The 14,825-nt window shown below is 43.9% G+C and overlaps 1 protein-coding gene across 1 annotated transcript in view; it reads right to left on the bottom strand.

Annotated features, from left to right (window-relative positions):
- Positions 1-848: 848 nt before the first annotated feature.
- Positions 849-14,825, bottom strand: part of LOC311114786 (talin-2) — a 119,414-nt gene continuing 105,437 nt past the window's right edge. Inside the window, exons 47-58 of the mRNA XM_084190024.1 lie at positions 13,463-13,629; positions 9,757-9,940; positions 9,378-9,503; positions 8,197-8,313; positions 7,370-7,555; positions 6,995-7,102; positions 5,152-5,257; positions 3,996-4,120; positions 2,465-2,653; positions 2,089-2,271; positions 1,732-1,857; positions 849-1,057 (exon numbers count right to left, since the gene is read on the bottom strand). Of these exons, the coding sequence (XP_084046150.1) occupies positions 929-1,057; positions 1,732-1,857; positions 2,089-2,271; positions 2,465-2,653; positions 3,996-4,120; positions 5,152-5,257; positions 6,995-7,102; positions 7,370-7,555; positions 8,197-8,313; positions 9,378-9,503; positions 9,757-9,940; positions 13,463-13,629 (1,746 nt within the window). The 3' untranslated portion in view covers positions 849-928. The remainder of the gene's footprint in view (positions 1,058-1,731; positions 1,858-2,088; positions 2,272-2,464; positions 2,654-3,995; positions 4,121-5,151; positions 5,258-6,994; positions 7,103-7,369; positions 7,556-8,196; positions 8,314-9,377; positions 9,504-9,756; positions 9,941-13,462; positions 13,630-14,825) is intronic.

The following is a 14,825-nucleotide window of genomic DNA, read 5'->3' on the forward strand; positions in this document are numbered from 1 at the left end:
GCGTTTATCAACACGATATATTTCAATCTTCAGTCTAAAAATAGGAGGGTTACTTGGTGTCAAGAGCACATCTATAGAAGGATGTTTTTTAAAGTGTCTACGCAAGCCGAACGGTCAATGCGACAGAAACGGTCACTGTAATGCATCCATTAAATAAGATCCATAAGCTATTCTTCAATATGGTCCACATACCTCAACTGTCTGAATTACTTGCTGTCTGACAAGGAAGCATAAGTGTCAAATTGCCCAATAAGTGTGAATTTCAAATGCTAGTCATGTGTATGAAATGCTATCATTTGTGACTTGTCTCATAAATAAGGAAATGAATAGCAATGTGTGTGTAAATGTCTACTGAACTGTATGCACCAAACATATCACATTCTCGCTTCTTCCTTTATGAAAGAAAGTCCGGTCAAAAGGTTTTAAGACCATGCTTACATCTAGAAACATCCCCTTAGTTTGGAGATTCAATGTCAACACTGGTACCTTCAGAGCTCCATAGATAAAGACATTCAAAGTATTTAGAAAGTACATTAGGATGCACATTTTCCAGCTTGTTCAGCTGTTACAAATCCATTGCTTCCAGAGAACACTTTTTTCCGGTGTAGGTTAACTGGCAGGTATTGCAGGGTAATAGACCGTTACAAGCCAAGTCATGTCATAGTGGTAGTAAACAATTGTTGGTAGTTAAAGACCACTGCAGGTGCAGTAGACAGGGGTTATCCACGGCCCATTCTGGGCTTGGACCCCACTGGTTGATTGGGCACATTAAAAGGCCAACTTAACCTTGTTGCACACTGAGGAAGTCAATTTGGGCCACCGCTCGTGTGTGTGGTAACATACTACATACACACGCACAGGCACAAATGCACTCAATACGCACACACCTACACACAGCGGCAGCATGGCAGTATCAGCAGGTTATAGGTCAGTTCTCGTCCTCCCGTAGTTCGCTGGGTAAGAACTTGTACTGCTGCTGTCTGATCTGAGCCAGCTTCTTCCTGGCCTCCTCCAGCTCTCTCTCCTTCCTCAGCATCTCCTCCTGGGCTGCTATGATCTGAACACAGGATAGAACAGGCACCAGTTAGTACACAACGCCTAGCTAATTAACACTAGGATAGAACAGGCATCAGTTAGTACACAACGCCTAGCTAATTAACACTAGGATAGAACAGGCATCAGTTAGTACACAACGCCTAGCTAATTAACACTAGGATAGAACAGGCATCAGTTGGTACACAATACCTAGCTAATTAACACTAGGATAGAACAGGCATCAGTTGGTACACAATACCTAGCTAATTAACACTAGGATAGAACAGGCATCAGTTGGTACACAATACCTAGCTAATTAACACTAGGATAGAACAGGCATCAGTTGGTACACAATACCTAGCTAATTAACACTAGGATAGAACAGGCACCAGTTAGTACACAATACCTAGCTAATTAACACTAGGATAGAACAGGCACCAGTTAGTACATAACACCTGATTGAAGTCAGCATCATGCAATCTATCTGGACACGAGATAGAACAGGCACCAGTTAGTACACAACACATGATTGAAATCAGCCTGTACAACGTGCTGTACAGTGCTGTCAGCTCCTGATAAATGCAATTGGAATGGTTCTTAATGTGTCCACTTACAGAACTGAAAGGCTTGACAAGAGTAAATCCTGTTTGAACAGTCAACATGTGACTGGAGTCTGACAGAGCCCTGAAGTCTCACCTGAGCGATTCCTCCCACAAACTTGGTCTTGACCACCACGTTGTCATCGTCTGCCTTGTCGAACGCTGCCTTCTGGGCCGCTCGCACCAGGTTGTCCGACGCCCTCTTTACTGCGTTACCAGCGGCCTTTGGGAGGACAGTCCATCAATATCATACCACATAACATGTTACACCGTACATGTTAAAACTAATACACAATGCTAATCATGAGAATGTGTTTGTAGGGTTCTCCTGAATTCCAAATGGCCCCCTAGCCCCTACTCCCCCTGCACCCCTGTAGATCTGAAACAATTAGATAGGTGTGTAAGATCTACAGAAGTGCCTAGGGGGAAAGGGACATATTCATCATTCTAGTACCTGTAGTCTCCTCATGGCCTCAGAGTCCTGGTCAGCCTTAACCTTACAGGCCACTAGGAGCTGGGCTGTGGAGGCTGCCACCTGCTTGGCTGACGAGATCAGCTTCTCCTCGCTGGCTTGGCCCTGGACCGAGGCATTAGCTGCCTCACACAGGTTACTTGTGGCTGCTGCAACCATCCTGGCCTGTAGGACAGAACACAGAGAGAACGGTTCATATACATTTCAAAGATTCATTCCCTTAGAATTATTGACGTGTTAATTCCAGCACTTCCAAAAAAAGGAGTGATAAAGGTTATTTAGAGGCTTTATTTAGATTGTGTGTGTGTGTGTGTGTGTGTGTGTGTGTGTGTGTGTGTGTGTGTGTGTGTGTACTCACCGCTGAGATGAGACCCTGGGACCACTGACCATCATCCACTGCGTTAGCTGGAATAGAGCCCACCTTGCCCTGAGCCACCAGCTCTCTCTGGGCAGCTGAAGCAGATTTGACCAAGGCACTGGTGGCTGCAGCGATGGACTTAGCTGCCTCCAGGATCTGTTCCTCAAAGTCCAGCGTTTCATCTGCTTGCTGAGGGGGAGAAGAGACAGTCACAACTCAGACGTCTCATACGAAGAGACAAAGATAGGCAGCAATCATATTACATGGCAAACATAATGATTTTGATGTTTGAGTTTTAGAGTATAGCTGTTAGTCTTTCAATTTCATACTAGTTCACCGACACAGATCTGATCACAAATCCGTACTGTCTGCACTACAGATAAACTTCTCAGTAACATCTGTTATTTGGGGCAAACTAAACGAAATAAGAACACAAACACTCACAACTATTCTATGCCAAGTTATTCAGTCTGTCATTCCAAGATTAGACCAGTCCCTCACACACACAGTCTGTAGACAGGGCGGGACACTGTAGGAATATGTTTGATATATAGTTGAATTGAATAACAACCTAATATATCAAACATATCAGACAGAGGCCTGCAGAGAAGACTTCCAGGGGTTATACTCTGATCAGAGGAGTACTGCTACTGTATATAGGGACAGACAGGCTACAACTACAGGACAGGAGGAGGGAGAGAGAGAGAGAGAGGGTGAGAGTGATAGAGAGTGAGAGAGAGTGAGAAGGAAGGAAGGAGGAACAGAAGGGTTAGAATCATAGACAGCAGGTAGTAAAGGGAGAAAGGGATTGAAAGAGAGGAAAATAATGAAGGGAAGGAGGGAGGGAGAGCAGGGAGGGAATGAGGGAGAGAGGGAATGAGGGAGAGAGGGAATGAGGGAGAGCAGGGAGGGAATGAGGGAGAGCAGGGAGGGAATGAGGGAGAGCAGGGAGGGAATGAGGGAGAGCAGGGAGGGAATGAGGGAGAGCAGGGAGGGAATGAGGGAGAGCAGGGAGGGAATGAGGGAGAGCAGGGAGGGAATGAGGGAGAGAGGGAAGGAGGAAGGGGTGAGCAGAAGGTCAAAGTCATAGAGAATAGAGTAGGGGGTTCCTCCTGAACAATGTAAATGATATCAGCTACAGACAGACTGATAGACTGGTAGACAGACCAAAGTACATACAGACGGGGTACAAACATGAATAAATCCAGAGACAGAGGTTGCCACTACTTTCACTGTATGTGAGGAGAGACAATACAAGTATTAGACATTCAAATAGTGAATAGAGCATCAGCCCATGGATCCAACACTAACTCACAGCAACTGATGAGACACTGTCTTTTAACAGACAGTCAAACACATAATGACAAACACACCAACAACAGACGGAGACAAGCACCAAGACAAAATTACTGACAGGATTGTCATTCTTGCTGCAACTTATGCATCCCACTTATGTTATTAGTGTGGAATTTGGGGGTTAAAAATATCCATGTGGCTTGTGAGGTGTATTGTGGGTGGTGTAGTCTCCTACCTTGGGCTTGGCTCTGGGTTTCAGCTGCTCCAGTTTCTTAGCCGCTGCTTCGATGGAAGCTGCCGCCCCCAACAGTTCTGTCTCTGCTATCACCGTGGGGTCCTCTGGGTCCACCCACTCTGTGCCTGAAACACACCCACACACCGTGAGTTACCACACACACACACACACCGTGAGTTACCACACACACACCGTGAGTTACCACGCACACACACACACCGTGAGTTACCACGCACACACCGTGAGTTACCACGCACACACCGTGAGTTACCACACACACCGTGAGTTACCACACACACCGTGAGTTACCACACACACACCATGAGTTACCACATAACACACCCACACACCGTGAGTTACCACACACACACACACACCGTGAGTTACCACACACACACCGTGAGTTACCACGCACACACACACACCGTGAGTTACCACGCACACACCGTGAGTTACCACGCACACACCGTGAGTTACCACACACACCGTGAGTTACCACACACACACACACACCATGAGTTACCACACACACACACACACACACCATGAGTTACCACACACACACCGTGAGTTACCACACACACCGTGAGTTACCACACACACACACCGTGAGTTACCACACACACACACCGTGAGTTACCACACACACACACACCGCGAGTTACCACTCACAAACACACAGCAGTGTATGAACAGAGCATGCCTCACAATATGGAGACCACATAGAGACAGAACACATGCCAAGGCATGCACAGCACATTAAGTGTGTTTAAGATTGTATCGCATTTATCTTATCAGTGACATAATATGCAAATGAAGAGCATCCACTGCAATGAACATGGTGATGAGCATTTCTGTCTTTTTGGTGAGATGGAAACTGAAATGAAGAGCATGATGGATGGATGGATGGATGGGGATCTTTTTAGACTGTAACGGGCCTGTAAAGAGTGACAATTCAAGAATGAATGGCAATGGAATGGCCGGCCCTGAATCACAACTGGTTACATTCTTAACTTACCTCCATCTGTGGCAAAGAAGGCAGGAACATAATGTTAATAGAACACTCTGGAGATATACAGTATATCTGCTAAATGATCATTACTGTACTATATTATGAACAAGGCGTACAGTAGTTCAGTGAAGTGTCTTCTCTCACCTTTCATGGCCTCAGCAGTTTGGATGAGTTCAGTAACAGCCCCCGCAACACGTTTAGAGTAGAACACCAGCTGCTGCTTCTGCTCTGCTGTAGGCCTCTGGAGGACCTGGAGACACAGAGTAGAGGTGGTTCAGGAAAACATCACCATGATCACTATTACCTTTGAATCTTTTTGAATTTAATTTATTTAGGGTAACCGACATATACAACAAAATGTACAATGTGGACCCAGAGGATATCACTTGAAAGTATTAATTAAAACGCTTGTTTCCAAAGTGGTCCTCGATGGTAAAAACAATAACACATAATGATTAAAAGGCAAGACAAAATGACAAACAACCATAATACATTCATTTATATTGACATCCTAAAAAGTGGCACTATTCACTGCACTTTTCCCTAACCTTAAAAATCAACCATATTAATTTCACATTAAAACAATCTATTCATTGCACAGCATACCTATCATTCAAATTTTGACAAACTTGTCCAAATGAAAACCTTTGCCTGCTTTTTAAAGCTATTTCTACTTTTTCTTTGCTTGATCTCCAAGGGGAGGCTATTCCATAGACAAATGCCTGTATAGAAAAAGGTGCTCCTCGCAGTACTGTTTACTCTTGGGATTTTACAAGACATAACACTAGCTCTGGTATTGTAACTGTGTTGGTTATTGACCATATCAATGTGGTTTTTCATATAACCTGGAGCACAATCATTTAAGATATCAAACATATGATTAAGTTTAAGTTGGTCCACTCTGGACCCCAAAGGCAACAAGCCCACCTCCAGGAACTCCTGTACCCCTATGTGGGTTCTAGGGGGGACAGTATATACCTGATAACATTATTTTGCATGACCTGCATTCTCTTTTTCAGCTTTTTTGATAGCCCACTATACCAAGCAGAGCAGGCATTATCAAAATGACACTGAATCAAGGTTGACACAAGCAGTTTCTTAACTTTGATGTTAAGATATCTAGTGTTACGATATAAAAATTTCAATTTGTTCCCCATTTTATAAATAATTTTCGCAGCAATCAGGTCTCCAGAAAGGGATTGACCTAGGGACACACCAAGATAAGTTACACTTGTTTTAGATTCAATCTCCTTGCCTGCACAGTTTACCTTTATCTTGTCAGCCCTTAGCAATCTACATTTTCAATCTATTGTCAGTCAACCAATCTCTAACAAAATGCAATTCCTTACTCAGGGTCTCCTCTATGTAAACTGTATCCTTCCCTGATACCAGTATGGCTGAGTCATCAGCATAAAGCAGGAGTTTGCACTTTACTGTATCTGGCATATCATTAACGTATATAAGAAATACGAGAGGCCCTAAAATTGATCCCTGCGGTACTCCACAGGATATTTCTTTGGCCTCCGACAGAACATCACCAACATTACATACTTGTGTTCTGTTGGTCAGATAAGACCTAAACCATTTCTGTGTTACATAATTTAGACACATGCATTTCAGTTTCATCAGGAGAATCTCATGGTCCACAGTTTCAAAAGTTTTCTGCAAGTCTAACATGGCCATACCTGTTTGTTCCCCTTCTCACTTTCCTGCTTGATGTGGTCAAAAAGGTGGATAAGGCAAGTATCAGTGGAATGAGCTGTTCTAAAGCCAGATTGGAGTTCATAAAGAAGTTTGCACTCGAGAAGGTATCCCTCAAGTTGATTAAAAACGAATCTCTCAACAACTTTGGATAAGGTGCTGAGGATCGACACAGGCCTATAGCTTCCTACATTTGTTTTTACTACTCTTCTTGTGGACACACACACATCTACACACGCACCCACAACCACACATGCACCCACACACACACCCACACACAACCTACCAGTAGTACATGCTCCAGTAGAACGATGTAACCTGTGGTGCACTCTGTCCCGTAGAGCAGCGCTCTGCTCCGTACGTCCTTGTTCACCTCCTGGTGGTAGGCTGCTTGCTGAGGGACACAGAGACACAGTGTTAGGAGTCAGATGTTTCACTTTCTAGGTGGTCAGTATGGATGAGATGAGCAGTAATATCAATAGTATCTGTTCTTCCTCTTGGGCCAGTAACATCTATAACGTTTAGGTACTAGGGATGATCAGAACCTTACATGTAGTCAGCATGTCGGAGATGGCCATGCTGGTCAGGGTTTAAGTATAAAGGATAGAAGGGTAGAGGACAGGGTGTAGTATCTGCCCTAGTAAGGAGTATGGATCAGAACCTTGCATGTGGTCAACATGTCGAAGATGGCCTTGCGACTCAGGTTAGCTGTGGAGATCACATCCTCCTGTCGTGCAGAGTTCCCAGCTGCCACTGCTTTGGCTGTTGCCGTGGTGATGCCCTTGGTCATGCGGATGAACTCTTCAGGCGTGGTCGACTTCTCCGGGACGTCTTTAGACTGGAACACCTGAAGAAATACAACACAACAACATTCAATATTTCTTAAAAACCTCATCGATTTTAGTAAATGATTTAATATATTAAACAGCTCTCCAAATAATCTTGAATTGTACAGCTATGTGCAGTAATACCCAATAGGGTAATGTCCTATAATGACCAAACACACAACAGGCATACTAATGTGTCCCAATGCAGCGACACTGGTTGTTGAGTTTGAACTCTGGTTTATCTTATTGATCCCATGGTAACAGCCTTGTTTAATTAAGGCTCTAATTGTAGTAGCTGCACTAGGAGGCTGTCCTGAGGGGATACTGATAAAGCTTAGAGTTAGAACCACAAACTAATGGAGATGGGTGGTCCTCTGTCACTCACTAAAGATAAGGATAGCAGGGAAAACACAGGGCCTTGGCCGTTATAGAGTTCAGAGCCCATCTAGTGACTAGCAGCTAAACCGTTTTGGTGCAATCAACGCATCGGACCGTTGATGATTCAATGTGTCAATGCTTTTATAGTATGTAACTAATAAAACATTTACAGCTTAGCTTGAGGACACGTTTAGGCCACAAAGTGTAACAGAGAGCATGTTCATTGTCATCTGTCTTAATCAAGTCATTGATTAAGTAAATAACTTTATAGATGACTGCTTACCGTGAGCTCCTGTTTGATGCATTCAATGGTGGCCTCCAGGGCTCTGGTCCCCCGCGTGGCCTCGTCCTCCACAGCCTTCACCGTCTTCAGCAGGGACGTCACGTTGGTCACCATCACCTGGTGGGTTACCAGAGGGGGGGACAATGGGGTGACGGGTCCAAGGATGTCAGTGGGAGAGACAGATAGGTCCACCGGTGTGGGAGTCAATGGGTGAGACAGCACTGGGGGGCATCAGAGAGACATCTTGCCTTTGGTGGGCAGAGAGATTAACCTTTTTTTCTGTTAACAGTTTGCATGTGCTGTGGTATTATGTACGTAAAACACCATATGGAACTGAAAGACAGGGGGAGCACAACACCCATCAAAAGGAACCACAGCACTGCAGCTTGAGCTGAAATTAATATGAGCCATACTCTACCTGTTATCTACCGTCTGTCTGCTTCAGGGCTTGGAGACTGTCCAAAAGCAGGTTAAAAGGACTGCCCTGGATAACTATGACTGCGTCCAAAATGGCATCCTATTCCCTATATAGTGCACTACTTTTAACCAGGGCACCAAGCAAAGCACTATATAGGGAATAGGGTACCATTAGGGACACACCCCATCAGTCTGTTAAATTACATTTCCACCACATGCGGTTGGTAGCGGCTAACAGTGATTTTAGATCTCACTGCCTTTCCGTTTGACTGGGTCATTGACTAGCACTGGATGAGATTAGAGCATGGTGTTAGCATATAAGAGGTATCTAGGATGTTGATTAATGGCTAGGCCTAAAGGAAGGGAAGGACATCTGCTGCTATGGCACACAACGACAACATGCCTTCATCTAGTGTACTGGAAGCGCTCACCAGAACACCCTTTACGCACATATCAGACTGAGGAGACATCCCGTTCACTTCTGCCATGTTTCTGGGGGACAACTGAGCGTAGATCACAAGATTTCATCTTACAAGATTTTATTTCATAGCACTAGACACAGTTCAAACCGAATGGGACGGTTGCCCGAACACAGATTAAGCCTAGTTCCGGACTAAAAAGCACTCTGTCAAAAAGAAGATATATAATAACTCCAGCATTTTCAATAGAAAAGCTACAGCCAGGAGGGATGATGACGCAACAATGCCTGTTAGAGACAGTGGCTTTAGAGTAGAGTCCTCTATGGGTCTCACTGTGTCTCCTACCTTGGCAGCACTCTTCAGCTGGTACATGGACGGGTCGTCTGCAGCCTTGCCCGCAGCACACTTAGTGGCTCCTATAAGGTCAGCCAGGGCTTTTGCCACATCTTTCACAGCGTTGATCAGAACCACCTATACAGAACACACACATATCATCAGATTTATAAGGACACAACCAGGGGTTGAGTCCATCCCAGGTTGGGTACATCAATAGGTCCCCTTAAATAGCTACAGTACTTCCTACTTTTAATAGCAGTCTCTTTGAAGAAAGGAAAGTTGCAGTATTTATTAATTAATTAAAAACAGTCTAAAATGGTACAGTAATTGTTCACTAAGGATTATTCTGGGGACAGAAGATGTCACCTAAAATGAATAAATAGGTCACCTGTGTCTCTGAGTCGTCAGAGCCGATGCTGGCGGCGCCCAGTTTGACCACTTCAGTGAGCTGTGTGATGGTCTTAGCTGACGACTGGGCAGCTTGGGCTAGTTTGTCCTGACCGGACGCTGCTCCAGACACCAACATCTTAGTGTCCTCCACCAGAGCCTTCGCTGTCTTCAAGATGTTCTCCCTGGGAGGGGGTGCGGGGAGAGGGAGGAGAGACAGACACAGACAAAGAGAGACCGAAAGAGAGAGCGAGAAAGACAGAAGGCGGTCAAATCTCTAAAATTCTACAGGTGTTACCATGGCTCATGGCTAACCATTAAGTTTTAATTTTTTTCCCCAATGGTCTTATTAATACCATCCTGCTATGAGATGACCCTCCACCAACACAAAGATCTCAAAACGCTTTTAACCCATTCAAAATGATAGCTCTTAACACTAGAACTGCTAAAGCAGTCATTTTGATTACTCATTATCTTTTATGTTTTTTTTACTCTACCATTGTTTAACTCTTGCCCCCTCCTTCCTCGACTTATCCTAAAGAAGGCTATATAACACACCACCATTGTTAGAAACCTAATATCACAAACAGAACTGGAGTTATAACCAGTTTTAGGAGTCAATTGATAATCCCCCCGACTGTGCCCAGTTGATAATCCCCCCGACAATTGCCTCGAACCTGAACCTAAACCGAAACTAATTTCACACATATAACAGATGAAATAAATTAAGTAAAGTATGATGGGGAGAATGGGTGAGTTGATGAACGAGGGGAAGCGAAATAAGCATAATTATGTAATCACCAATTGTGAATGAAGAACAGGGCGGGCCATTCTATTGTATTGATCCATTCTAATTATAGGTCTAATCTTAAAATGGTATGTACCCTATATATCAGTTCACCCAATCAAAGCAGTTTTATCAATCTACTCTGGCCTACTTGGAGTAGGCTACACAGCGAGGCCGTTCATAATTGTACATGCTGAACGGCTTTCAATCTCTGGGAAAATATCCACATCGGGCAGCAGGCACGAGGTTCGGCGAACGTGGTGATGAGGCTTGTGGAACCTTACGTTGGCAAGGGGAGAAATGTCACCATGGACAATTTCTTCACTTCAATGCCATTGGCGAACAAGTTGCTTGCAAAGAAAACAAGTCTGGCAGGCACCATGAACAAAGTGAGACCGGAGCTCCCTCCCTCTGCGCAAAATAAGGCGGTTGTACTCAACAACAGTGCAGAAGAATGACAAGACAACGGGACACAATCAAGAGAAAACCGGATACTATTACACACTACAATGAAACAATGGTTTGTCAAGGTGTGTCAAGCATGTGAAAGTTATGAAAATTGTGACAACTGTTAGGACAAGGGAAAACAGCTAAACGAAATCCAACTGATGCCATTGCGTGACGATGCACACAAGCTCGAGCTGACAATAATTGTCTATTGTTGACTGCTGTCAAATCAACACATATTCATTATTGCTGTTATGCCAAGTTTCACTATTTATCAAGACCACTTGGCGTTTATAATGACGTTTAGACTACTGATGTTTTCATCATTTGACCGCGCGTCTTTTGATTGGGCTATTTTGTATTTTATTTTGTCTTTATAAAAATAAGCTGTTACCATGTTCCAACGCATATGCTTTCTGTTTCATACAGTACCAGTCAAAAGTTTGGAAACACCTACTCATTCAAGGGTTTTTCTTTATTTTTACTATTTTCTACATTGTAGAAAGCAGCACTACATCACTCTCCTTCTTGGTCAAATAGCCCTTACACAGCCTGGAGGTGTGTTTATCCTGTTGAAAACAAATGATAGTCCCACTAAGTGCAAACCAGATGGGATGGCGTATCGCTGCGGTAGCCATGCTGGTTAAGTGTGCCTTGAATTCTAAATAAATCACTGACAGTGTCACCAACAAAGCACCCCCACACCATCACACCTCCTCTTCTCCATGCTTCACGGTGGGAACCACACATGCAGAGATCATCCGTTCACCTACTCTGCGTCTCACAAAGACACGGTGGTTAGAACCTAAAATCTCAAATTTGGACTCATTAGATCAAAGGACAGATTTCCACCGGTATAATGTCCATTGCTCGTGTTTCTTGGCCCAAGCAAGTCTCTTCTTATTGTTGGTGACCTTTAGTAGTGGTTTCTTTACAGCAATTCAACCATGAAGGCCTGATTCACGTAGGCTCCTGTGTCTGTTACTTGAACTCTGTGAAGCATTTATTTGGGCTGCAATCTGAGGTGCTGTTAACTCTAATTAACTTATCCTCTGCAGCAGAGGTAACGCTGGGTCTTCCTTTCCTGTGGTGGTCCTCATGAGAGCTAGTTTCATCATAGCGCTTGATGATTTTTGCGACTGCACTTGAAGAAACTTTCAAAGTTCTTGAACTTTTTCGTATTGACTGACCTTCATGTCTTAAAGTAATGATGGACAGTCGTTTCTCTTTGCTTACTTGAGCTGTTCTTGCCATAATATGGACTTGGTATTTTACCAAATAGGGCTATCTTCTGTATACCACCCCTACCTAGTCACAACACAACTGATTGGCTGAAACGCATTAAGGAAAGAAATCCCACAAATAAACTTTTAACAAGGCACACCTGTTAATTTAAATGCATTCCAGGTGATTGGGAGAATGCCAAGAGTGTGCAAAGCTGTCATCAAGGCAAAGGGTGGCTATTTGAAGAATCTCAAGTATAAAATATATTTGGATTTGTTTAACACTTTTTTGGTTACTACATGATTGCATATGTGTTATTTCATAGTTTTGAAAATAGTAAAAATAGTAAAAAATAAAGAAAAACCCTGGAATGAGTAGGTGTGTCCAAACTGTTGACTGGTACTGTAGTTGTAACAAAGGCACTTCCTGAATAAAATTGATTGAACACTTTTTTTTAGTTTTTACATATAGCCTACAGTAACATACACTACTGAAAATGCTATTGTGTCATTTGAAATAAAATACAAATCGGATTCTAATGTTAACCAAGGCCTTCATGACCACAACCTAAATATTATTTTTGCTATAGCATATATGAAATATATTAATTACACTGTTAGAATGTTGCAGTCAGAATGACTGCTCATTAGCTTGAAGGGGGGTCCATAGATGCCAAGTGGTTCTAGTGTTAAAAAGACAACATCATTGTCAGAGCATCTGCAGAGGCAGGGGTCAGGTAAGGTACAGTATGTCTTAAGTGTTTAATAGAAGTGTTTGATCTAAAGTACTGAGCGACTTCCTCTCCTCCCAGTCTGAATGATTTGTAGTGTGACTCCAGTCCAGACACTTCCTCCTGCCTGATCACTAGGCTATAGGTCTTCCTGTCACTGAGTGCAGGGGCGGAGGTTGGCCTAAGGCACATGTGTCAAACTCATTCAAAGGAGGGCCGAGTGTCTGCGGGTTTTCACTCCACCCTTGTACTTCATTGATGAATTAAGGTCACTGATTAGTAAGGAACTCCCCTCACCTGGTAGTCTAGGTCTTAATTGAAAGGAAAAACAAAAAAAACAGCAGACAATAGGCCCTCTGTGGAATGAGTGACACCCCTGGCCTAAGGCCTGATTCCAGCTGTCTTACACACACACGCTCTCTCGCACACACACACACGCTCGCACACACACACACACGCGCTCACACACACACACGCGCTCACACACACACACGCGCTCACACACACGCTCACACACACCTGTGGTCAGCGAAGGACTCTTCGTTCTCTGCGTTGAGTGTGCCGGCCGAGGCGAACATGATGGTGGTGTCCAGGTCAGCGATGATGCCAGAGACAGCACTGGCAGCCGTGATGCAGGCCTGAGTGCCCTTATTACCAGCCTGTAATGCCGACAGCACCATCGACACCTGGGGAGACACACAGACAACACATTCAATCAGCACCATCGACACCTGGGGAGATAGACACAGACACACTGGGACACAATGCTCAGCTTAATACATCCGGGGAGACACAGGCAGAGACAACACACACTGAGGACTCCTATAGAAGGAGCCACAAACAGACAAACACTCACAGATCACAGCCTCCCTTGACACTGGGCTAGATCAGAGAAAGGGAGTTGGTGTGACTGTCGGTGTGTTTCTCTTGTTGGTGTGTGTTTTCTACAGGACTCGTGTTGTAGGAGGTAGTGGTTTTCACAGTGGTTTATTTGATGGTTTTGTTGTTGTGCTCTTGCCTCATTCTGTTTTCTTTCACTGCAGCGCTCTCACAGATGTATTGATGTGTTGGTCTAATGTCTATCCATATCAGATGTATTGATGTGTTGGTCTAATGTCTATCCATATCAGATGTATTGATGTGTTGGTCTAATGTCTATCCATATCAGATGTATTGATGTGTTGGTCTAATGTCTATCCATATCAGATGCAGACCATAGGAACTAGAGGACCCGTCCAGTCAGAATTACAGCTACATGGCACGTTTATTTCCTCTGCTACCCACTGAGCTGAGAGAATATTTGGCAAATCAGTCTCAACTCAATTTGTTCCCACTCAAACCCAATGACATAGAAAATATATTTACTTGCGTTTCAAGGCTCAGTTCTCTTCACACACAAGTATACAAACAAATGGTGTTGGAAAGGCTTCAAACTAGACGCATGGATGGGCATGACTAGGGCTACTTCCCAAATGGCACCCGATTCCCTATTTAGGCCTCTGGTCAAAAGTAGTGCACTATATAGGGAATAGGCTGCTATTTGGGATGCAGCCTAGGTCTGTGAGAGGCTGAGAGCCATGGAAATCAAGGCAAATGAGAGGGGAGGAACAGCCAATCTGACAGGACACACACGGAGAGACAGAGAGAGAACATCTGTCCATTTCCCTACATGGAAATGTAAAGCAGAACCAATCAAATTCAACCACATTCACACAAACACTTTAGCAATGTCCTTGGAAAAGCATTGCCTCTTCGAAGGATGATCTGTGATAACAGCATAAAAGCAGAATACATAAAAGCAGAACAGCATAAAAGCAGAATACATAAAAGCAGAATATTGGTGTATGTACCTTTAGACAGCTCTTTGTTTTGTTTTACAACA

The sequence above is a fragment of the Coregonus lavaretus genome (genome assembly GCF_964263955.1).
Source record: "Coregonus lavaretus genome assembly, contig: HAP1_SCAFFOLD_467, whole genome shotgun sequence".
In the NCBI taxonomy this organism is placed as follows: Eukaryota; Metazoa; Chordata; class Actinopteri; order Salmoniformes; family Salmonidae; genus Coregonus; species Coregonus lavaretus.